Genomic DNA, 25,909 nt, shown 5'->3' with positions numbered 1-25,909 from the left:
GATAGGATCATTGATAATTGATGCACTTAATTCTTTTTCTTTTGCTGCACTATGAGGGACATGAGGTACCCGCGTTATATCCGGAACCGCGGTGTAGCGAACCGCGTTATAGAAGGGTTGTACTGTATTTGTAAAATTTAAAATATTCTGTATCACTAAATAATATGTAGCAAGCGTCTCCAAGTAACTGCGGAACAATAAACAGTCTTGTAATTTAGGCTAAGAATACGGAAGCTCCGATAATTATATTTACGCCCATTGACAACTATTTACCGAAATTAAGGCAGAACTATGCTATATGTAGGCCTTTCTGACGATGGGCGTCTGGGTTTTGGCGTCGTGTAGAGTCGTTGGTAAATATGAAAGAGTTGATCAGCGAAACTCATATGGGAAAACATAAGAAATTGCCAGCCACATGCATTTTTGATATATAAGAACTGTATTTGAATTTTTAGTTGTACTCTGGCTATCCTGAGGATATTTTTGGCATTTCTCAGTTCATTCAAGATGCTGGAATTGTTCTTCAAAATGCGTCATCATCATTTCGCTTTATATGCCTCACATTCTTTATTGACAATGATCTACGCTTCTCGTTGGATGTTATATAGTCCGCGTAGTTCAAAACATGACATTTTAACCTACCAATAAATCAGTCAGTTAATGTAATTTCTTTGTTTACAGGAAACCTCATGAATATGACCTTCTCAATAATGTCCACATGAATTCGGCCTACTTCACAGAACATCCATGTAAACAGACAGAATTTAACAAACTCTATCAATACAGCAAACCACAGAAACAAGGTACTTACGCTTAATTTATTTATTAGTAAAAAGTCGAGGGCAGTTCTTTTTGATCATCCCATGTGATTTCTGTCATAGGACGAGCTCACCTTGGATCCTAACAACCTGATAGGACAGATTGATAGATCTGTTCATTGTAAGTAACGGAGATAAACTGTGTGTGGGTTTTTTCGGTTGCAGATAATAAAGGTTATGTACACTGTATTGAACTTGAGAATCTTGCTGTGACTGTCATGAACCAGAAACGAAAAATTAATTGTGTTTGAGCTCTTTTTGGAAGTGGGAAAGATGATGATGTCCATCTTGGATTCGGTGCCACGTAGACTTGTTGATAGATGCCATTGTTTCGGAGTAACATACTGTCCCCATCTTCAGGGCTGAGGATGGACACAGTATGTTTCTCTGAAATGTTGGCTAGTAATGATGGTGCAAAGCCGGCGTAGCTCAGTCAGTATAGTGACTGGCTACGGACTGGGCGACCGGGGTTCGATCCCCGACGGGGGCAGAGGTTTTTCCTCTAGCTTCTGCGTCCAGACCCAGCCTCCTCTACAATGGGTACCGGGGTCCTTTCCCGGGGCGTGATGCTGACCACTCACCCCCCATCTAGTGCCGAGGTCAAGAATGAGTAGGAGCTATACCTCTCTCCCCCCAAGCGCCTACATGGCGTATAGTGGGACAGCTTTACTTTACTTTTTACTGATGGTGCAAAAACACTTACGCTAACAACAATTGTGACATTTTTCATTTTGTTTGATACTGCTTGTTTGTGCTTGCTGATACACAGAAATGAATGTTCTCTGCAGAGTACATTGATAAAAAATTTGCACGAAAGTAAAGAAATAGGGACACGTGGTCTACGTAATATTGTTTACGGCTGCACTTATCGGTTAACTACAGTTACAATTTATGCTTAACATATCTGGATTGGATGTTAACACTTATGCATACCAAATAAGAACACCTTCTGAACCTTTGAATCACTCAGAGGCATACGCAGACAGTTTGAAAACTACTTTTGGACTCATGGATGCCTAAAGTATGCCTCTGTATTAAAATCTTTTTTTTCAAAATCACAATATGTAATGTCAGAAACAAAAATTATTTCAAGATTTCCGGTATTATGCTGGTTGCTCTGTAATCTGTCATCAATTACTTGAAACAATAAGTTGATAAAATGACGTTAACAATTCTTATGTAAATGTTGTACTTGTGTCTGAGAATTAAAGGCAAGAAAATTGTGACAAACTTTTTCCTTATGCCCACGGTGTACGTACGTCGTTTTCGATATTTGTTAACAATATTCACTGAGGTTTTCTCTGCCTTCTTTAAATAACTGAAGGTTCATTATTGGATGTCATATCTGATAATTAAAATATATGCACACATTTTAGAATTCAGTGTTTGGGTTTTCTAAAGTTAAAGTGGTGGAAATAAAATGTCTCAGAAAATCAATAGGGAAAACGCGCAGGGATAGAATAAGGAACACCAACATTAGAGAAGAGGTAGGAATTAAATCACTTAAAACGAAATTGGAAGAAAAACAACTGAAATGGTTTGGACATGTTCGAATGGCAGATGAAAGAAAGACGAAACAGTTTTTGTAAGCTAGAGTTGAGGGTACCAGAACAGGAGGAAGATCTAGAAAGATCTACTTGCATACTATTAGAGAAATAGGACAGGCAAAGGGGAAAAGTTTAACACAGATGAAATTCTTAGCAAGGGATAGGAAGGAATGGAGGAGGAGGACCGAGCAATCAACCCCGACGCTATAAAGGCAAAAAGGGAGATGAGAAATATGATCTTAAATTTCTGGTAAAATTAGGTTATCTTAAATGGTGCCAGTCAGTATGGTGACTAGGCTACAGGCTCGCTATTAGGGGTTCAATTCCTGGCAGAGGCAAGAGATTTTTCTCTTAGCTAATGCTTCCAGACTAGCTGTAGGACTCACCCAGTCTCCTACCCAGTGGAGTGATTTACCTGGGGATAAATCAGCCAATACAAGAAGCTGACCACTCACATACAGTGGAGCTATAACTCCACTCTGCGCATGCCTTCATAATCTGGAGCTTAATTAAGCACCAGTGACAACTTTGGATTTTTATATTTTATATAAATCTGAAATATTTGTATTATTTATGATAATAATTTATTTCTGACAGTAAACCTGAAATACATGTGACATCTTTCTGAGAACTGAAAATCACTCCAGCACACGTCACAGCTTTTATGAGAGTTCGGTAATTTGTCTATCTGAACGTGATATGAACCTCCAACTTTTATTATGTTTTTCAGTGCATTCACCTTTCAATGCAATACACTTCTTCCACTTCAGTTGTAAAGACTATTTTGTCAGAATAGAAGTCAGCTTCTTGTGGCTCAAATGAAGCAGAAAAGGCATGGCAGATGGAGGAATTTTTGTGTAGTAGAACTATATGTGGAAAAATTTACTTGGTGTGTTTGATGGCGCTGTGCATGGCCATCATACTGACTGCTTGGGATATACCAGTGGTTGTAAATTTGTGTGGCTGGCTGAAATCCATCACCAGCGGATCCTCACAGTCCTTCATGGTTTCCCATTTGGTTTTCAGGCACCGTTAGTGAACAGATTTTTTCACCCATCACTGACCTCTTACACAAAAATGCCCACGTCCTGTTTAGAATGTTCCAAATTATGATTGTAACTTTCATCTTGATTTCCCTTATGATCTGGAGTTAGCATCCTGGGCACCCAACAAGAACTTATTATAAATATGAGTAATTTTTTGTGAATAATGTGAAAAACTGTACCTACAGAAACCCCCCGTTTGTGAGCTGAACTGAAGACTTTGATGCAACTGTCTTCCATTACCATGGCCTCCTCTTTGTCACAAATTTCTTGGCCAGAATCTTCAGCAGAGTACCTAGACCCGGGATCATCTTCGATTGACCCCCTTCTCCATTTGAACTGCTTGCTTCAGAGTTTTATTTTGTAGTAAGTATGCAAAGATGCTGGACATTTGATCGCAAATCTTTTTAGAAGTGTAACCAATTTTCATTTTTAAGTTTTGCAAAATTCATGGCTGTGAATAACATGTTATCGCTCTAAACTTATTTGAACTACTGACGTGGAAGCGTGTGCACGTATTGAGGAGACATGTCACTATATGTTACGGTATATACATCCAGTTGTTAATTTTTACATAAGATTAATTAATGCTTACTTTTGCAACACAGGTAATGTATCAGGATGCCGTTTCAGATGTACATATTAATTTTGTCTTGTTAACATATTATTGGTAATGATACTCTGTGAATAATGAATGCAGAGTAATCGAAAGCTATATTAGATTCAAACATAGGAAACAGATCCCAAAAATTTTTATTTAATTTTTTTTGTATTATTGCATAATAATTATTGAAATATAAGTATTTAAAGTACAAATTTTTAAATGCTGGCAAAGTGTCAAGATAAATACTTGAATCACAATAGTAGGTTTGATTGGCATTAATTGGGGAGAGGTAAGCTACCATCACCCCATTTTTCTAGAGAACTGTCTTCCCATCAGGCCCAGTACTTTCATATTTTCACATTATGTAAAAAATTTCTTTTATTCTTTCTTTCTTCTTTTATTCCACTTATCACACCATTATGGATACCATATTTCAGCACAGCGGTGTAATGCACTGTTTTTTCTTCATGACCTGAACTAACGCAGTTTATCAATAATGGATGGAAGAAAAGATATTGTCCTGAATTAACCCAGGTTAATGTATTTTCTTTTTTTGCAAAAATCATCAACCTGAGATATTTTGGGGTAATTAGGGAATCAGTTAAAGATGCAAAGTTTGGGGATGTGGACTGGGTTCATTTGGCTGAGAATAGGATCTGTTGGCTGGCACATGTGAATATGGTAACAAATCCTCGAGTTGTGTAAAATGTGGTACATTTCGTGACTGACTTCTCAAGGAAATGCTGTGTGGCATTAATTTATTAATTTACTTAGTCAATTGGTTAGTTTTAGTGCAGGGTATTATGAGCACAAGAAACCAACAATTATTTTTTAATGTATAGGTTTAACAAACCATTCTTCAGTATTTATCAGCTTAAAATGTTTCCCTACAAGGAATGATGATGCTAATATTGTTATTGGTTGTCTCTGTACTATTCTACTATCTTACTGAGAGTCCACTAATTCCTATAAGTCTGTGATATAGATCTCAAGTGGACAGAGAGATCAGTATAAAACAGCACATTGAAAGTAGGTGTTTTTAAATTGAGATTAAATTATTTATTATGTCTACTCAATCCATCAATCTCTGAGATATACTCACTTTTGGGACAAGCAATCAGATTCAGTATTTTTGTTAGCAGTGGAACACTAATTCTGTATTTTTCTTAATTGTGTTGTTCATAAGTGGGATTACATAAGTCATCCTTCTTTCTCGATGATGTTCAAACTGAGCTGTAGTGAGGTTGTTTTTTTTTTGTATGTGAAGAGCACGTTTGTTATATGTTTTAATTTACTCTTTAGTTTGACATCAAATAACGTGAAAATTTGATACAGTGAACTGAATAACCAACCAACAATGCAATTGACAGCTTGACGTCTTAAGTTTGTTGAATGTAAGAAACTTGTTTTTGTCTTAAACTTCATGCTTTATGCAACCTACACTGAACGAATTAAATATAAAAATGTATATGTGTGTTTGTTAAATTTACAAGCTGGTTTATTTCCCCTGTTCACAGCTCTGAGAAAACGCATCGTCAAACCAGGACGGTGTCAGCCAGGAAAGACAATAGTATCTCTTTTTCCTGTTTTTCTTTGGTTGCCAAAATATGACTGGAAGGGAAACATTGTCAGTGATATAGTGTCAGGTTTTACGGTGGCCATCATGCATATACCACAAGGTAAGAGTGCTTCTTAAAATTTCAATTTTGTATCATAGAAACTGAAACAAGAAGTTCTGTGAAAAAATTACATGCCAAGTTACTTCAAACACTGTATACAGAGTGTTATCAAAATGTGCCTCGATTAAATGTTTTCTTTATGAATGCACTTAGTCAGACACATTAAACTCTTGCTAGAATCTGAGATTTATGAGCTCTCATGGGCTATGGAAAATGGGCCCATTAATGCATTAGTGGCCCAGTTCTAGAGAGATGTAGTCTCACCCCATTGTCAAAGTAATAACAATAAAGCCCAGACATCCAGTAATACTAATATTCTGAAGTAATGTAATTGAATTAAGATTTTATAAAAATTTTGCATTTATTTCTTATGTGCATAATACCAGTGTAGTACAAGGGCAAAATGTTACCGATGAACAGGGTGTGTATACTCCTTTGTTTCTTTTGAAGGCTTTTATTGGAGTCGAATAGAACACATCAGTGTCTGGTATATGCTGATAATGTTAATTTGTTATACAAAAACAGATGCTCTAAAGAATGGAAATTCTGCTAGATTCTAGGAAGGAGATTTGTCTAGAAATAAAACACAGAACAAACTAGATTTAACTGAATCAGGATTGTATTCAGTGTCAGGCTTTGTTAAATATTTGGGTTTTTTTATTTGAGTTATTTAACTTTTTGTAGGAAATTTAAATCAGCAGTCAAATTTTACACTTGAAATGTAATTTTACATTATATGAGTGTTATTCATAATTTATAATTTGTACTTTAGACATACATGTTAGTGTATGTATGTCTTTCTTCTTTATAGGAATGGCATATGCACTGCTTGGAGGGGTGCCTCCAATTATTGGTATGTACATGGCATTCTTTCCTGTCCTCCTGTATGTACTCATGGGAACATCACGCCATGTCTCAATGGGTTAGTATTGCTGTGTAATGTTTGTTGTATTCAGTTATTAACCATAAGAATTCAGAATTATACTTGAAGTAGTCTTATATGATTCTTTCATGAACTGACATGACCTATATTTTGAAATGTAGGAAACAAGTGACAGTAGAATATAAACCAAAATGTAGACTGTCAGAAAATGCAATAATATTTGACAGCGTTGAACATGTCTTGACTTTTGGTTTCATGAATGTCTGTAACGTAACTGATTATCAAGATATTAATTTTATTGCTGCAATGGGTGTCATAATATAGATGTACAACTGAGTTTGTAAAGAGGCTGTACCTATGTGTACAGTGAAACCTCGATGCATCGTTTTCGGCGGGGGTGGGAAATAAAAACGATGAATGCGGGAATGGTTGAAATGAGACCTAGCTTCTCAGACTTTGGGCTCTTCAGGGCATTGCTCCATCATGTTCTGCTGTTTTCTGGTAGTATCAGAAATTAAGTGGGAGAATGTCTCTGATGAATGAACACAGGAGTGACTGAGAAAGCATTGCTCTTGTGAAAACCATGGCTACAATGTCTTTTAATTAACATAAGGAGATGTTACAGTAACATTAGACAATAATTAACTAGGTTTTACCTGCCATCATATACAAACAGCTCCGCGTGTTGATGGGTGCCTCACAACTGACAGAAGTTTGGAAACAGAAACTATTGGAATGATGCTGTGGGATGCTTTGAAAATGGTGGTTCTTATCCATTTTCCTTCATTTTCATGGGCAATGAGATTCAGGCATACCTGTTCGAACCTCAAATAAAATGATACACATCAATGTATCTTCAGCAGTGACTCTAACACCATGAAAATTGAAGGGTCAAAAACTGTCAGAAAGGAGATGGGAACTTTTCTTTCCCTTATTGATAAGTGTTATGTTCAAGATTTCTGTCTTCTGGGTTGTTGTGCTGTGTAGTCTACAGACTACACAGCGCAACAACCCAGAAGACGGAAATCTTCATACTCACCGCTGTGAAAACCTCAAATCTTACAAGTGTTATGTTGTTTCCATTACACTTTAAACTCAGTATGCTCTAACTTAACAGTAGTACATGACTTACGAGAGTCAAGAAAGGTGACCCAGAACATTCCAATGCAACTATCATACAGTTCAGACCTAGCATTATATGACTTGTTCTTGTTTCCAACAATGAAGGATTCCCTTCAATATCATCAGTTTCTAAGCTCTGAAAAGACCAGAGATGCATACAAACTGATCTTGCAGCAGTTACATAAACTGAGTGGCACCTTTGGTTCTAGAGTTGCTTTGTAAGAAAAGAACACTGCTTATGATATGAATACTGAAAAATTATATAATTGTTGAAACAAAGATATTATTGTTATATAACCCATTTTTGATATTTTTTTATTTTCCTGTGTAATGAAGCATTTACTGTAACACAAAAACTTTAATCCTTTGTCATAATATTTAAATCTGCAGTTTCTTCTAGTAGCACTTAAATGATCTAAATGCATTTTAAATGCTAAAGCCATACTACATTAATTATGTCAATGGACTGTTTAGCTGTATTACTGCATTTAATGTGTTCATAATGTTTACTGAATACTGTGTTTAACCACTGGTTTCTTCTTCTCGCCTAATTTTGTTACTCTAATTGTAACTTATATTGGTGTAGGTACATTTGCAGTAGTGTGCATGATGGCCAGCAAATCTGTGCTCACGTACTCAGTCAATGAGCCTCCTGCTCCGGCAGTACAGTTCATGAACTTCACTGAGCTGAACAATACAGATCCAGCGGTAGTGCCTGCCAATATTAACTCAACAGGCTATACTCCAGTTCAAGTTGCAACAGCAGTGTGTTTTGTTGTTGGTGTGTGGCAGGTTAGTAGTTAATTCCAAAGGAGTAATTTATCCAAAGTATTCAAAAGAACAGTAATATAATAAATGCAGTATTTATTGTATGTATTGGTTCATTATGTAATCACAAATGAATACATTGGAACCCAAAGTAAATTTTTCAGGTTATGTATGTTGCTTCACCATTTTTGTCCAAAAGGGTAGAATTTTCAGTCATACTGAAATGTTGGTATTTTGGAGAGACTTCACCTAAATTTATTATGATCAGTACTTGAGTTTTGTGAGATGCATCTACCATTTGTGATATAAACTGAAGGGCAAGTGCTGCACTCTGCACCAAAATGGAAATATATATTGACAGACATACACCAAAGGGAAAGTTACATTGGAATTTTCTGACCACATATCTCATTGTCTCATACGAGAATGAATGAAAATGGTATCTGCATACTTGTGTCACTATTGCTAGAATAAACATGAACCTGACCAATTGAACATTAGTCTGCAGACATTGTTGCACTATGTAGTGTTACATAATTTTACTGACATTTCAGAAGGCTTGCTGCCTCTGTCATCAGGGTGATGAGTTAGCAGTGAGTACCTCTGAAACATCAGTAAACTTCTACCAGACTATGTGGCACAATAACTCAGCAAACAGTCATTTTCATACTTGCTGCTGTAAGAATCTGAAATCTCACACAGCTAAATTCTGACTTCACACATCTATAATTAAGTTGTACCATATACATTATACAAGGTATTCTATATACCTAAAGTATGACCCTTTGAAATGTGACCTTCCATATGGCATGTGTAGGTTATACTCGGGGTGTGCAGACTAGGTGTGCTGAGTGTGCTTCTATCTGACACACTGGTCTCTGGCTTCACAACGGGAGCAGCAGTGCATGTACTTACGTCACAAGTGAAGAACTTGTTGGGTGTAAAGGTGCCACAACACAGGGGCCCTCTCAAGGTTATATATGTGAGTACTGATTCCAAAATGTAGTTTAATTTAATTTTGTATGCAACAAATCTTATTTTTGTCAAGAATCTTATCATTTTTGTTTGTAATTGTATCATATCAAATATAATTTTATTGCCAATTTTTTATGGCTGTGAAACCTAATTTCTAACTTCGTGGAAGAACATAAATGTTAGTTCTGGAAAAAGTAAAGAAAGGAAAATTCCCTTCCGATTATTGCATAGTCTGTCAGGGTTGACATATTAATCTTGGTGATTCAGTTGTTAGATTCTTCATATGCATGTAAATAAATATATATTTTTATCTTGTTGTGAATTATAATCATTAGAATTCTTGAATAGAGAGGTTAATAGAATTAATCTTTAATATAAAATATGTGCTGGTGGTTTATGTGTGATCCACTTTTTAAAATGAACTTAATTAACTCTACAGATCAGAGTCCTTGAGAAGCACCAGTACTCTTGCCTAGTTAAGAAATTCGTTGAATTTTATTGAACCGAAAGGTTTATTACCATGTTTATAAGAGCCTGCCACCATTCCCTATCCTGAACCTGATGATTCCAGTTCACGTCCAACTCTATATCCATAAGATACATTTTAATATCATTATCCCATCTGTGTCTATGTCAGGTGTGTGTTTATTTTGGTGAAATATACCTGACAGTTTAGTCTCCCTACATCCATTACCTACCATAACTGGATTTTAGTCCAGATGTTACACATTATTCTCCTTGTAGGTTTTATCTTGTGGTTGACCATTTAATGTGCAGTGCATACAAGGCTTTTTCATATTTGTTGCATGTTTCAAGAGAACTGAGAACTTGTGGATTTTTGGTTACGTGATTTGAAAGGTGTGTACAGGATGTATTGCCTATTTTAAAATGCTTATAAATCATATTATTTTATATCTAATTGAATTAAGACTGTCAGTAATAGAGAACTGAATGTCGTTTTATGTCACCGACTTCTAATCTCCATATATACTTCCACATTTCAACACACATTATGAATAAAATTAAAAAAACATTTCTAAAATCACTTCAGTTCAAGAATTGTGTTGAAAATGCAGGAGGATGTTTGGAGATTTGAAGTCAGTTGCATAAAGCTTAATGGAAAATCTATCATTGGCAATTTGTTTCAACCATTTGCATTAAAAATGAAATGATGTACAAGTGTTTTAAAACAGGCTTTCACTTAATAAAACAGTGTGTTTATATTCAGATTATATGTATATTTGTTTCTTTTGTATGCACAGTTGATGATACAAACACACAGACTGCAAAAGAGACACACATGCTTTGTTTGACCCCATAAATTAAATAAGACTAAAGCCAGATAATGCAAAAGGGTCAAAAGAAGAGTTATTGTTAATGTTCCATCTCTGACCTAATACTAATGATGATGATTACAAACTGAATACTGATAAATGGAAGAATCATGGGTTGTCAAGGTCATTGTTACACAGCTGTCACTAACTTTATTATAGTATGAACTATTTCTGTTTTTGTTTTAGACATACATTGACATATTCAAGAATATTGGCCAATCAAATCCAGTGGCAATTGGCATCTCAGCAGTATCCATAGGTGTTCTGAGCTTATACAATGAAGTAATCAAAGTGAGTGAAGTAGTAGTCCGTAATATAATATACAGGACTTCCAAATGTGTTATTTATCGATTTCCTTTTCTTCTGTTTTATTACAAGTAATCATATAATTCTGTATGTTTTTGTGTACAACTAGTCTATTATGGTCAATAGCTTTTAAAATGGGACAAATGTACAAGTTTTAGTGAAAAATGTCACAACTTCTTTCTCATGTTTTCATTCCCAATATTTGCAGAATTTTACAGTGTCACCCAGTCTAGAATAGTCTTTTGGTTTAGGGTTGTTGCTTATATTAGTGTTACACATGCAAAGTCAGATTTTCTGTTATAATTTTTTACTTCAGGGTGCAGTGCAGTTAAAGTTCATTTATAAGAAGCTATTGGAAGCAGTTTATAGTTTATCTGCTTGGGTGAAAGAGTCACAGTTTAGTCAGTGCTAATGTATTCCTTTTTCAGTTATAAGAGTTCTGGATGCCAAATGTCATAGTTTGTCCATAGTTATCCTGTATAGTCTCACAACACATGATCAGTCCATTATGCTCATAAGACTGTAAACTACAAACAGATGTGAAGGTCTGGTTTATGTTTGTTAATGTATTTTTAAAATACATCTTGCATGATTTTGTATGTAATATGTAGCCAGTATTGTACAATCAAGAACATTGTCCTTGCAATATTGTAGATCGTGACTGTTATTTTGTGTTTAAAACAATAGTTCTTCACTGACAAGGTAATTTCCATTCCTGTGAGAGTAATTGTTTATACTGTAGTTTTGTGTGCATTCATGTTTATGGAGTTAAGTTGTAGTGCCCTAAATTTAACATAGGTTTTTTATTGTGCACCCAACTTAATTTCAACATCAGATCTCATACAAATTATATTCTAGTCTCATATTAGATTTTACAAACTGATTGTCTGACCTGTGAAATAACTGACAGAATGAAAAGCATATATTTGCTTGCTCTGGAATCAGCCAAGTGCCATGGACACATGTGAAACCTCATGTATCACATTTAAAAACAAGGCAGATTAACTCAGCACTAACATTTGTGAGTGGATTTCAGAATCATGGCTGTACACCAGCTAAACTCACTTCTAATTTTTTCATTGTTTTTCAAGAAAATGCCAGGAAAGTATTGAAACAGCCATTGCTACTTCATCATCTCCATCATTATTATCATCATCATCAGTCCATACTATTCCATACTGTCTTAAATGCTGCATCATCCAGTCAGGTTTCTTTCTTTGTTGTTTTAAAATTGAAGTTTCACAAACCATCCTATCATTGCCTTTCAGTTTTGACCTTGCACTAATAATCCTTCAACTCAATACTGTATCACTCGTATTTTGGTATGAATAAATTAATAAATTTTCAGACATGGGTACCACAGAGATTTGTATTTGATTGGCTTTGTACATTTTTCAGCCTCAAATTGGCAAGAAGTTGCCTGTTCCACTCCCTGTTGAACTCATGGCAGTGATTGCTGGAACATTAGTGTCCATGTACTGCAACCTCAGTGCCAATTATAAGATTACTGTTGTAGGGGAAGTACCAACAGGGTAAGTATCCTGCTTAGTTATGTTGAGACTAAGTATAGTGCCTGCTGTTCACAGATGAGGGAAGTTGAAATTTGATAAAGAGAAGGCTGACAGAGACGACATTTTGTTAGAATTACTGAAGCGAGGCTTGTAGTATTATTGAGAGAAGGGCCAACAACTACAGTTCTGGCAATCAACATTCCATTTTAGGTATGACTGATGTGAATATTTGAATTGGAACCCTATAAATTTAATTCTTTTTAAGTGTATGGAAAGCATCTTGAGTATGAAAAAGTTTCTCAAGATTTAGGTACCATACATTGAAGTTTTAAAAGTGGCTTTCGGAATGGAATAATTATGCACTTTAGTCCCTGAATGGCTTAGCACATTTTATTCATATTTGATATCTGTTATTTGTATTTACATCCTACATAATTACATTATTAATATAAACTTTACACCTAAAATATTAACTTTCTTTACATGAAGCTTGAATTGTGAAATGGCACTTTGCACTGAAATGATTACATGAATTTGAAGATTTCTGTCTTCTGGGTTGTTGCGCTGTGTAGTCTGGTCAATGTTAACCAACGTTTCAGAGGTCATACTGTCTCTGTCATCAGGGCAATTCATATGACCTCTGAAACGTTGGTTAACATCAACCAGACTACACGGCACAACAACCCAAAAGACAGAAATCTTCATACTCACCGCTGTGAAAACCTCAAATCTTACATTACATGAATTTGGTAACATTTTATTAACTTAGTGAGAGTGTTTTGTCCAGTAATAATGTAAAGGTCATATGTGACAGAATGTATCCTACTGTATGGCACTTGTAAGTTCTCTCTTTACATAAAAAGAATGTTAGAAATTAAGGCCTCATACCACACAATCTGAACTAATGAGGCCTGGCCATGTTGTTTTGATGGATATAGAGTTTAATGTTTTTATAATAATTTTATGTAACCAAAAATCTGTCATTGTACTGTAGCCGAGAAGGGTAAAATGCAATTTATATTGTGAATGTTTTAATGTTACTGAGTGGTCTTTAATTTTATGGTCAAGGTATTATCTTAAACATGGCCATTGTGTCTTGAGATCAACTGCCCATTTGCCAAGGAAACATTTATTTTCTTACATTTTGTATATTCATTGTCCACAGGTCACAAGTTTTGTCACTCCTAATTTAGGTTATATTGTAGTTGTAAGATATACTGCTCTTCATTTGTGTCTTTGAAATTTAATATTTTTTCCAGACTTCCAGAACCAGTTGCACCACCATTTGCCTTGATACCAAATTTATTGGTAGATGGCTTAGTCATAGCAATTGTCGCCTTTTCTGTAAATATGTCTATGGCTTCCATATTTGCTCGAAAGCTGAATTACAGTGTTGATGCCAACCAAGAACTTCTTGCATCAGTAAGTTAATGTACTAACTTTTAGACAAAATTCAGCTCAAGTATTTGTAGTATCAGGCCTGTTCCATTGGCACAGGTGGCATAGGCCTACATATAAATATACTTAAAAATCAAAATGGTTATAATAAAATAAAGAGTTTAGATTACATACAACAATTTACTACCTATTATACTTTGCAATATTGGAATTTAACATTTTATTTGCTTGAACATTAGAGCCCATTCTTAAAAAATTGAGTTATTTTCTTTTGCTCACTTTTACTAACTTTTCAATTATATTAAACATTTATAGGGAATGTAACTTTGCCTTCTCTCTGTGGCTTGCAGTTCCTTGAAATAACTGACCAGATTTTATGAAACATGGTGCAATGGTATAGCCTTATTGCATTCATGTAAGTTTTGGGGTGTACAAATTTGAAATATTGTTAGGTCTTCAATTATTTTGCACTTTTTTTAAAAACCAATTTCTGTTGAAAACAGAAAATAAGAGTTTAGTGACTAAAATATTTTTAATTGATAAAGACAAGTGATAATCATTTGTGAAGTTTTTAATAGTGGAGTTTGTGAGAAGGATTTTCTTGTGTACTGAAGGCTCCAAAATTGTGTGAACTTGAAACTATGAGTCTAAGATTACAAAGAAGAGGAGGCCAGTAATTTTGAGGTTGGGTCTCACCATATGTGTTTTTTTCTTATTTCCTGATCAGTGTTACATAGTAACATATCTTGCAGGGGGCTTCCAATATTCTTGGGTCATTCTTTTCGTGCCTTCCATTTTCTGCATCATTATCAAGAAGTTTGATCCAGCAGACAGTGGGTGGAAAAACACAACTTGCCAGTGTGGTGTCCTGTCTTCTGTTGCTGCTTGTCTTACTGCTTATTGGACCATTCTTTGAGCCTCTTCCAAATGTAAGTTACGTGGACAGAAGCATACAGTTCTTACCTAAGTATCTGTCTTTATCTTCTGATCTGCACAATTCAGATTGACCATAAATAATTACATAATTTAACAAATACTCAGATTAGTGCGGTTATGATTTCAGTGCTCATAATCCTTTATTGTCATGGACTTAGGTCCATGAATGAATAGATTAAATATGGTTGGCTAAAGAGTGTTGGGAAATCCATTGATAATCATGACCTGGTAAAACATTATGAGCTTGGCATTGTATGTTGTAACATTGTCAAGAATATAATTTATCATTTAATCCTTTTACTACCAAGGCTACATAAGTGCTTACTAAAATTCCCAAGGAAGTAGAATTGTATATAGTATATTTAAAAATAATGCTATGAATATTTTGAATACAGATATGAAAAGAATAATGAAAATAAAGATTTATCTGATAGTTAGTCAACTGACTTGGTTTCAGATATCCACAGATTTGTACTGTCATATGTAAAATTTTGACTAATTATGTTTGAAGCCAGTGATGATGAATTGGCAGATTAAGTGCATCATCATATATGTGTAACTAAACAAGTGCATTTTTAATATTCAACATTGATAGTAGTTATAGTAGCGATTACCAAACTGCGTGGTTCAAATTCTTCAAGACCACAGAAATACTTACCCTTCTCTCATTACTGCATGGCTCCAAGTCACCAGTACGGTGCTGCTCGCGTTACTATGCTGAGTTATGAGGTGCCGTTACTCCTTGGCTTCACTGTGTTGCAACATTTTACAATTTTGCCGTGACCTAGAAGCTTGCAGTTTGGTGATGGCTACTAGTATTTTTGTTAAAGTTGTGACGTCTGTATGTTAATCTACATTAAAAGCTCGTTATCTTGGTTTGTAGAGATGTAAGTGGTTTGAATTATATTTGTGCTGGTGTTACAGTCTGTGTTGGCATCAATAGTGGTGGTGGCATTGAAAGGAATGTTTATGCAGCTGAAAGATTTGCCAATGGCCTGGAGACAGTCCCCATTTGATGGCATGATTTGGCTCACCACTTTCCTAGCTGTGGTCCTGCTTGATATTGATTATGGACTGGGACTGGGTGTAGCACTTTCACTGATCTGTGTGCTAATCATGGGGCAGAGACCTAAAGTTTGTCGGCTTGGTCAAGTGCCAAATACTCAGATCTACCTTGACATAAATCGCTACCAAGCTGTAAGTAATAGGGTTTACAAATGTTCTGATAGGGGTAAATAAAATGAATGGAGAACTATTAACATAAATTCATAGGTACTTGTGCCTATAACCTGTACTAATTTTTTATGCAACTGTTGTACTTGGAGCTTTAGTGATCACTCATTCCATGTCGCTAACACCATTATCATTCACATTTACATTGAATATATTTTATGTTTCATAAGTCATTAATGTTAGAGCCACGGTGGTCTAGCTGTTAGAACACTGGCCTTGTAATCCTGGGGTCTCGGGTTCGATTCCCGGCGGTGCCCGAATTTATAACTTGTGTTGGGCAAGGCCGTGGTCTAGGCAACACGGAGTTTTCCTCCGTGGCATCCCAACAATTACTCCATTCACACACACAGAAGAAGGCAATGGCAAACCACTTCTGGATCATCTGCCAAGAACGTATATGAACAGGTCCCAGTCCGAGAAAAGGATGGAAGGATCCTGTTCATATGGACCTGTCGTCAGACAGAACACTAAATAATAATAATAAAGTCATTAATAAATGCTTGATTATTGTCAGCAACATGTGATGTTCAAGTTAATGTGCTGTCTTTGAACACCTATTCTTGAAATTTCCTTTAACACTGTTGGCTCTATTGTATTTCAATGCTTTATTATAAAATACATATTTCTTCATGTTAAGTGAGTCCCTTGCCACCACAGCATGGTATGGTCTCAGGTTAAAAAGTTACTGAATTATCTTGTATAGAAATGGTTAAATTCCATGAAGTCACAGTTCATTAGTAAAGATTGTCTAGTATAATTTATAAATATTCAGTATCAATCATGTTTGAGTTACATTTCCTTGTCTAGTCATTAATATAATCCATCATGATCCTTGAGTTTCAATATCATGTGCTCATTATCTGTAACATAACCAAAACCATTACAAGTGTTCGTGAGATTTCTTGTTTTCAAGATGGCTATCTTGTGGGTTGGTCTGTCATAGCTGGCCAAAGTTCTGCCTTGTCCAACTGGTTTCTGTATGTCAAACCAATTTCTTGTGTGTGATTTACTCATTGTTCTGATGGAGTCAACAAACACCACTGAAACATAGGTAATGTTCTGTCAGGCTACACAAACCAACAACCCAGAAGACAGCCATCTTCAGTACAAGAGTTTAGTTGTGGGGTATATGAAGTAGTTTCTGCCTGAAGCATGCGTATGGAAAGACGCAGTCATGCTTATTAAGCTGTAATAATAGCCTTGCCAGGAGGTACTAATGAAACCCATTAAAAGTGCGTTGGAAGAGTCGGTATCCCAACCAAGATTTGAATCAGCCACCCCTGTATATGCTGCAGGAGAACTGACCATTCCACTGTGATTTTCAAAATACACTTTCATGTCTACACCATGGAAAATAATATACTTTTCAAACGAAAAATATAGTTTTAACTCTAGATGACTTTACATTTTTGTGGTTCAGTATATTACACACTTAAATTCCCAGAGTTAGTATTCAGGTATTAAAATGAAAACATTGTGATTCTTAATGAATATATTCTTTACAGGCCTCAGAAATCCCAGGAATTCGCATAATTCAAGTGGCTGGAGGTTTGCATTTTGCAAACAAAGACCATGTTCGGAGGAAAGTGAATAGAGTGATTGGAGATATGTCAGAGAAAGCAACTGTGGTAAGTTGGAAACACTGATAAGTGAAATGTTCTATCTTCCCATCCACAGCTTTGTGCATCATCCTGTCTAGGATGTAGAAGAATAGCTTTTCTCAGTGTGTTTGCAACAAAAAGTTGCAGAAATGCATAATTTCTGGTTTCTGTTTTGAGCCAGATGAATGCAATCCTTCAACCCCATTTCCTTAAGATCCATTTAACAACAATGCATGTATTAAATTTGTAATGTTTGTCTGTTCTCATGTAAGAACTAGAGAATCACTGAATTAATTTTCATGAAAATTAAGTTTGGAGAGCTTTGCTAAAATTTATCTTTGCTTTCCAGTTTTGTTTAGAATTCAACAACAGTAATGGACACTTTATAGGAAGGCTTACATGCATTTCCCCACACATATCAAGCATAACTTGCTGAGTATTTATCAGAGCAAAGAAATTTTTTGATTGAAAGCTGCAAAAAAAAAAATTTTTAACCCACAAGATAGTTAAAGTTAACCCTCAGGAATTAAAAATCTAGGGGCAAAATCAGAATGTGCCAGAACTGTTACTCTGTGTGTACATTTCCTATCCTGTTGTGTGTTGTTTTATCAGCACATGATGTGGATCTTGGTAAGAAATGAATCCCTGAGGTCTGCACTACCCACTTTACTTTGGGACGCTTCAGTAACCTGATCTCAGTTTTGCTGTAAACGTTTCTGATTTATGTGACTATGGAAACTACATTGTTGTTAAAACTGATAATTTCTTTTATTACTTAATTTTACTGCAGTGATATATTGCCAAAGTAAGCAACTACCTCTTCTTTCTCTAGACTCCTTGCCCAGGTCCTTTATAGTCACCAATCAAGAGAGTGAGAATTTACAATCAGATTTATGTATGTGAATGGGTTAACTCTGATAACTTTTATAAATTATTGTACCTAGTAACTCAAAATTTAATATTGCAGGACTCCATAGTGAAGAAATCTAAAGCATATGAGAAAGAAGAAATTACAAGGAAGACAAATGCAGATACTGCAGCTCTGATGCTGGAAAATAATCAGGTGTGTCTGTCATATTCTTCTTATTTTAAATCTTAAAAAGAAGCTTGTACAAGCATCACGAAAATATATCATCAAACAGAAAAGAATTGCTTAGCTTAATCTCTATATTATAAAGATTTTTTGAGCTGATGTTAGTTACAATCAAACATTCATGTGATATTTGCAACAATGTGGTGGTGTTATTTGAAAATGTATTTTATGTGAATGTTGTCATATTCTTGGTGAATTTTGAGTACTTCATACTTTAAAGAATGATTGTTAATCCATACATTAAAGGAACAAAATCTTTCTACATTCTAACACATTTCTGACAGTTTCTAAGCTTTCAGAACATTATTGCAAAATGCAATGGAGACTGAAAAGTTCCTGATTGTTTAATTTCATTGCATTTTATGTTATTTTATTACTTTCTACATTGGTATTATTTTTTGCTCTGCAGATATTCTGTGTAATACTGGATATGATGTCTGTGTGTTTTGTTGATCCATCTGCTGTCAAAACACTTGTTGCAATGTATAAAGACTTCAAGAGCAGAGGACTCATCTTCTGCCTAGCAGATTGTTCAGGTAAGACTGCTTTGGCTCCATTGTTTTTTCTTTCTTTCTTGGTTTATTTAACAATACAGAATGCCCCAAAAAGATGTATATACAGCAGAAACTTTGGTGGCCGCTTGTCAGTCACTTTCTCTACGCTGTCTACTGTGCCACTGGTGGTCATTTTCAGCACCTACACTAGATTGAGTAATTCACTTAAGTGCCAATGCTGACATATGTAATTGTTTAATTTATTAAAATGTATTTATTTCATTAATTGAATGTGTTTATACATCATTTTGGGATAGTATGTATATTTTTTCAGTAGATTATATAGTGTTGAATAATAGGATGATTATGAATAATGAGTTGGTAATAATATGAAAATTGTGATGATTTATTTAAAGGCACTACAGTATGTTAGCACTGCCCTCGATGCATTGAAAAAAAACTTCAAAAAGCAATAGTCAGGATATTCAGCCTTCCATCTCCTTTGATATATATGGCCACTGAAAAGAAATCCCTAGTTTTAATGATTAATATTTCGTTTAATTTGAAATGTGTGTATAGTCATCATGTCTTGCCATACCTCTCCTAATTTATTCCTCGTCATTCAAAGACTTTCCTCTTCACAACCGTATCCAGAATAGCTGTTGCCCTCCGTACACTTTGACCTCTCTAGTGGGTACTAATATTGAGACCATAAGAGACCACTGTAATTACATCCTTGGTAACTTTTTTATTTCAGCGACTGTTCATGAAAGAATGCTGCATTGTGACTTCTTTGAGGACTTCCCTGATTCACAGTTGTTTCCTTCAGTTCATGATGCAGTACTATTTGCACAGCAGTCACCAAAATCCTGAGAGTAATGTACTTCTTCATTGTTACTTAGTGAACTGAAAATTTGGAAAGTGAATTATTTCCACATCCTTATGTAGAGCTGTGAAAACAGTGGGTACTTAAAAATGTGTACCATTATATGCCATATCACATTTGTGATACTATTTTTAATATCTGAAAAGAATTTAGAAATTAAAGTTCTGCCTACATCGTAAACATTTTATTTGCATTAGAACTAAACTCTTCTTGGGAATTTTTCTATAATGGCATGAATACTTATGGTTGGATATTGTGTGCTTTGTCACAGTTTTATTCCATGCTAGACAGATTTATTCGTCACAAGATTAAAAGTAGTTTTAAAAGGAACAAAGAGTGCCTTTGCATGTTATTTTTTGTTATTGTAATGTATGGCCCTTTACTAAGAATGTGAAATGCAGCATGCTTTCAGAATCTTCTCTTGAATATAATACAAGCTATAGTTTACCCGGTGATTAGAAATTAATAGAAAAATTGCAAAAGTAAATTAATTACTTTAAAATCATTCTTGCTGTGAAGTGTTCGTATACTGTTTTCTTCATTTTTAACATGTTAATGTACATATTATCATTGTTATTTTGTTTATGTTTTGATAGCCCTGAAGATTTATAATGATTATATTGTATTCTTTCCAGTCTTTTTGTTAAGGTAAATTGAAACTGTGATATGAATGTTCTGAATCACCTTTGAATAGTCTGCAATGTGTCAGTACTGCAGACCTTGTCTTGGATGGAAGGCAGTTTATTTATTTTGAGTGTTATACTTTATGATCTCTGCTGCAATTTAAAAGTTTTTTCTTAAATACTTGTAATGTAAAGGGAATTATGTTTCTGAAGTAATGAATTGCTTATAATGTAGACAGACACTTTCTTTTCTGCAATATTGTATTTAAAAACGCTGGTATTATTTGTATTTGAAATGATACAGATGGATTAGATATTATGACAAGAACTTCAAAAGGTTTTTACATACTTTATTTATCTGTTGAACATGACACAATAACTGTAAATAGAATGTAACCACTTACAAGTATGATTGAACGTACTTAACGGGAGGTCTGTTTTATGTTTTGGCAAGGACTGAGTCCTTGTTTCCTTCAGAATTTTAGTACTCCTGAATAATTAAAACCTTTTGAAGTTGTGTACAGAGTTTTATGTATGTATTAATATGCTTGTGAAGTAAAGTAGTACCTGGGTAGACATGAAGCAGAATGGCAGAAACAATAGTAACGTGAGCATTTCAGTCATGTATGGAATACTTCACTGAGACTTCAGAAAACTGATACTTCATACTGACTCGTACAAACAGCTATGTAGAAAATTCTTACCACTTTCAACGCAGAGGTATGTAAAGCAAACAGGGCTTTATTCATTTGATGGATCATATTACAGGTTGCATTTTTAATTTTCCTGATACATTTTTTCATTCATAAATCCTTGTATTCTGGTAGGTAGTAGTATGCAACAGTGATATTTTCTCATGTTGTCTGTTCCTAGTTGGCTATTTCATCCTCGTTGTCGATTCACTGATAAGCCTGTGGTGGCGTTTGTTGAAGTCTTGTAAGACATCATTAGTATTTTTCAATCTTGATAACTTTTCAGTTATATTTGTAAATGCTTAACACTGCACTGCACCATTCTCTGATTGATTGCAGCCCTATACTCTGGTGATCACATTTTTCTGAATAACACACTGGACTAATTTCAGGATAGGGCAACAGAGAATTAACCACAATGTAAGATTTGAGGTTTTCACAGCGGTGAGTATGAATATTTCTGTCTTCTGGGTTGTTGAGCTGTGTAGTCTGGTCGATGTTAACCAACGTTTCAGAGGTCATACTGCCTCCATCATCAGGGCGATGAATATGAAGATTTCTGTCTTCTGGGTTGTTGCGCTGTGTAGTCTGGTCGATGTTAACCAACGTTTCAGAGGTCATACTGCCTCCGTCATCAGGGCGATGAATATTAAGTTAAGTTGGTGGCTAGGATGGCCAAGCTGAGATATGCAGATTACTGGTATGCATAACAAATATAGGAAATGTATATGTGAAATTTATTTTGGTTTATACACAAAACTGGTTCCCAATATTAGTAAAACATATGTGATATGGGCCATGCGAGTAGTGGTGGCACCTAAATGCACGATATGTAAGACGAGAGAGGGGAGTTCAGTAGTAGTGGGGGTCACACAGCCCAGCTGTGGTGATGCACCAATCTGAACACAGCTATAGCTACAAACAAACTGAAACTGACACCCCTCTAGCGCGTGCTTCTGATGTGTCCATCTCATATGACCAAAATCAGTCCTTTGCACAAGTGCCGGCACTTCTTGCGCGACCTATACAAATTTTGGCCTTGTTTTTAGACTCATTATGTTTCTGATTGTCTTCTCTTAAATTAACTTTATTGAAATTCAAACATCTTATGACCTGTTATCCTTGTGTTTCAGTTTACAGATATCCAATTTATATCACTGTCAAAGTGCTGAAATATTTAGCATCCACACATGAACTAATTTTGTGAATGTTTAAAAATTGTCACCTAATCCAGCTATGAAGGATTATTTGAAGGTTTTCTGATGTCAGTCTAGCTATGAAAATCAAATATTTATCCTATGTTCTCATCAGATAAATGTTTTAAGTAACTTTCGAAGCAGCCACTGTCTTTGTGATATGGAAAATTATTGAACCAGTATTAAAGTTAACATGTAAGATGTCAGTTAAGTAGGCCCTTTTCTAACAAGCAATGGAACTTCGGAAACTTGTAACTCTAAACTCCCCAGAAGTTTGATATGCATCTCTTCACAGGATCATCTCCTCCCCCCCCCCCCTCCCATTATTTATTGGCTCGTGCCATTACAGCCACCAGTCACCTTCCCATTTTATGCTTATTAAAAATTCAGTTGCCAGAATCTGAACAAGGGTTTGTACTGTTATAGCAGTTTCCTTTCTTCATTCAGTGTAACTCCATATACCCACTGTGGTTTTACTGCAGAATCAGAAAAATGCATGAGTTTAGTTAAAATCACTATTTGGTCTTATTAGATCATGTTGTTTATGTCACATGATTATTGTTTCTGCTATTTCTCAATGAGATTATATATATATATATATACAATGTGTCTAGATTTTTATATATTGATGGTGCTAGATATACTTTAAGCAGGAATTTGCAGTATTAGTCTCCTTACATAAGTTTTTATGTAAAGTATTTAGTTTCTGTATTACTGGGTTGATACAGACCAGCGGTCCTCGCTCACAGTGGCGAAAGTTATGGCCATACAATGTGGCTTTTCACTTTTACTATACTACTTAAACCAGATACTTTAAAATCATACTGTAAAGTTCATTTGATAAAATTCTTCAGTATTAACCCTTTGTTGTTGATGAAAAGAAATACATCAGTTAATTGCGTGTTTGACTATTTACCCAGTTGTTAGAACGTGAATTCTTCTGCAGTTTCCATGACTTTTATATTAAACTTTATTATTACAACTTTAGTCAGTTTTGGCTGCAGAATTTCTAAAATAAGTGGCTCTGTTTTGTGATTCATAGCAGGGATTTAAAAAACAGCATTGATATATGTTTACACTGAAAGTATCTGATTGGAAAAATAAATTGGCTGATTTCACAAAGGTGTGAGGCCAGTTACCATAACAGTCAGTGCCTAACGAGGTCAGAACCAGAATCAGACTTCTACAGACTGTAAGCTAAGCCCATATAAAAATTAAACATGTAGAAAGAATTATTAATGTACATTAAAGATATTTAGTTAAATAATTTTATGTTAAGAGTTTTTCAAGATGGAGAACAAATTAAGAAAAGGAAAAACTTGTACCAGGTGTATTTTCCTTCTGTTGAAAAGTGTTTGTTATATGTCATATTTCAGGGTGGTTTAACTGGTGGAAAGGGTTGAATTTCCACATGGAGTGAGGGTAACTAACCCTTCCAGCCTGTTTTATTAGGCTCCTGTGCCAAGAAAGCTATGAAATTAATTTTGGATAATTTATGGATATGTCTCCTAATAGAAACACTGTTTGCCATGTAGGTGGTGCTTTCTAAGAAAGCATTAAAATGGAAGGGATTTAAGTAACATAGATATTCTGAGTGTACTTCTCACTGTAAGGTGGTGTGAGTATCCATTCCTAGAATTTAAACAAAACAAGGATTGTGGATATGAAGTCAAAGGAAGTAACCAGCTAAACTATGGAGTTATTATGCCAATTTTGTCCAGTTACTGGTGTCCTCTTTTTTACACTACACAGGTTGAGTTCAATGTAGGTGTACATAATACTTTTTGCAGTAAAGATTCAAAACAATTTTGATTTTATCCTAATTTATTTTCATCATTAATATCATTCAGGGATTTCTGGGGTTCTCAAATAAATTATAATAATTTGAAAATAACTCTCAGTATTTTGTGTCCCCTCAAATAGCAGGGCCATAGCCTGTATCTTTATACATAAATGCAGCACTACATGCAGCTGAGAATCAATCATACAGTTTGAAGTGTGGAACATTGCAATGATTTTATTTATATCAGGAATGGACAGAGGTTTAAGGCTAGTAGAGTATTTATAATAATTGTTAAAATTTTTGTGTGGTGAATTTATATTGGCGAAGCTTGGGAACTATTGATAGTTCCCTAAGTATTTAGTTTAACAAGTTTTAGGAAGTAATGCATAATTTTTCTTTGTGAAAGAGTTGTTCCTAAAGTTCCAGGAGAAATACACATCATTGGCATCACTAGGTTTTATCATCATGTTTAAATAAACATTTGACACAGATGATCATAGAGAGGTAGCCATAATGTTTGTTGCTAAAGCACCGGTAACACGATATTTGTTTGATGGTATGTTCAAGTATGAATCATATTAGTTACTATCAGAAAGAATTTGTTTTGTGCCCACATATTACATGAAAAAGAGTATAACTCTTAAGAAGTACTATTACTACTAATTAAAGTTTAATGTAAATATGTAAGGTACTTAACTGTATTGAGATGCTGAAATAATGGCCTTAGATTGTGACTTTCAGTGAGAAACAGTTCTATTGTTGACACATAAAAAGCGCTTTCATTTGTTTAGTTTTTCCTTATTGGCAGACTGACATATAACCCTCCACCAATAATGCAAATACAGCTCCCAGTAATCACAGACTTATTTTAAAGAATATGAATGTCTCTGTCTTTGGCCATAAATTTGTAAACATTTTTATCTCAACACTTCTGAACTGTTTGATCTACAGCTTTCAGATGTATCTCTTGAGGCACAACTCTTTGGCCATAATGGTGAACATGTTTAAGAGACAAAATGGCTAGATGTTCACCATTCAGCTTGTAACATTAAATTGTTACACTTGTATTTTACTTAACCTTTAAAGGCGTGGCACTGGTATCCCTAGTTGGGCCATCGTAGACAATAAGATATGGTGTGTATTGCATCACGTAGCATGGCTTTGTGATTGTTGTATTGGATTCCAATCCATGAAAAAATGTTAGTGTGCTCTAAAATGATGACTGTACAGCCATCATACATTTTCCTGTCAAGAGGGCCCCTTTCCTTTCTTTTATAAATATTTTTTAACATTTCTAAGAAGTAATACCTTTTTATTTTTGGCTGTACTGTGTCAATTCCAAATAAACTTTGAGCATGAGGCTGTAAAGTGTTTCAATAAATTG

General features: G+C 34.9%; 1 protein-coding gene across 5 annotated transcripts in view; it reads left to right on the top strand.

Annotated features, from left to right (window-relative positions):
- LOC110830234 (prestin) overlaps positions 1-25,893 on the top strand; it is a 49,036-nt gene extending 23,143 nt beyond the window's left edge. For 4 of the 5 annotated variants that reach the window (XM_087355973.1, XM_087355975.1, XM_087355974.1 and 1 more), the window contains 14 exons: positions 682-803; positions 5,530-5,691; positions 6,503-6,613; positions 8,283-8,488; positions 9,282-9,446; positions 10,960-11,064; positions 12,478-12,611; positions 13,850-14,012; positions 14,741-14,917; positions 15,849-16,121; positions 17,663-17,785; positions 18,726-18,821; positions 19,261-19,387; positions 20,103-25,893. In XM_087355973.1, coding sequence (XP_087212099.1) covers positions 682-803; positions 5,530-5,691; positions 6,503-6,613; positions 8,283-8,488; positions 9,282-9,446; positions 10,960-11,064; positions 12,478-12,611; positions 13,850-14,012; positions 14,741-14,917; positions 15,849-16,121; positions 17,663-17,785; positions 18,726-18,821; positions 19,261-19,387; positions 20,103-20,218 — 2,080 coding nt within the window. In that variant the 3' untranslated portion in view covers positions 20,219-25,893. Of the gene's footprint in view, positions 1-681; positions 804-3,596; positions 3,775-5,529; positions 5,692-6,502; positions 6,614-8,282; positions 8,489-9,281; positions 9,447-10,959; positions 11,065-12,477; positions 12,612-13,849; positions 14,013-14,740; positions 14,918-15,848; positions 16,122-17,662; positions 17,786-18,725; positions 18,822-19,260; positions 19,388-20,102 lie in introns of all 5 variants that reach the window. The other variant, XM_087355977.1, reaches the window with a different exon arrangement.
- The last annotated feature ends 16 nt before the right edge of the window (positions 25,894-25,909 follow it).

This window comes from Zootermopsis nevadensis, unplaced genomic scaffold (genome assembly GCF_977971745.1).
Source record: "Zootermopsis nevadensis isolate Lab colony 2312 unplaced genomic scaffold, Znev_1.0 Znev_ptg000025l, whole genome shotgun sequence".
NCBI lineage: Eukaryota > Metazoa > Arthropoda > Insecta > Blattodea > Termopsidae > Zootermopsis > Zootermopsis nevadensis.
The sequence above is the reverse complement of the archived record's forward strand: the minus strand, read 5'-3'. Positions and strand labels throughout refer to the sequence as shown.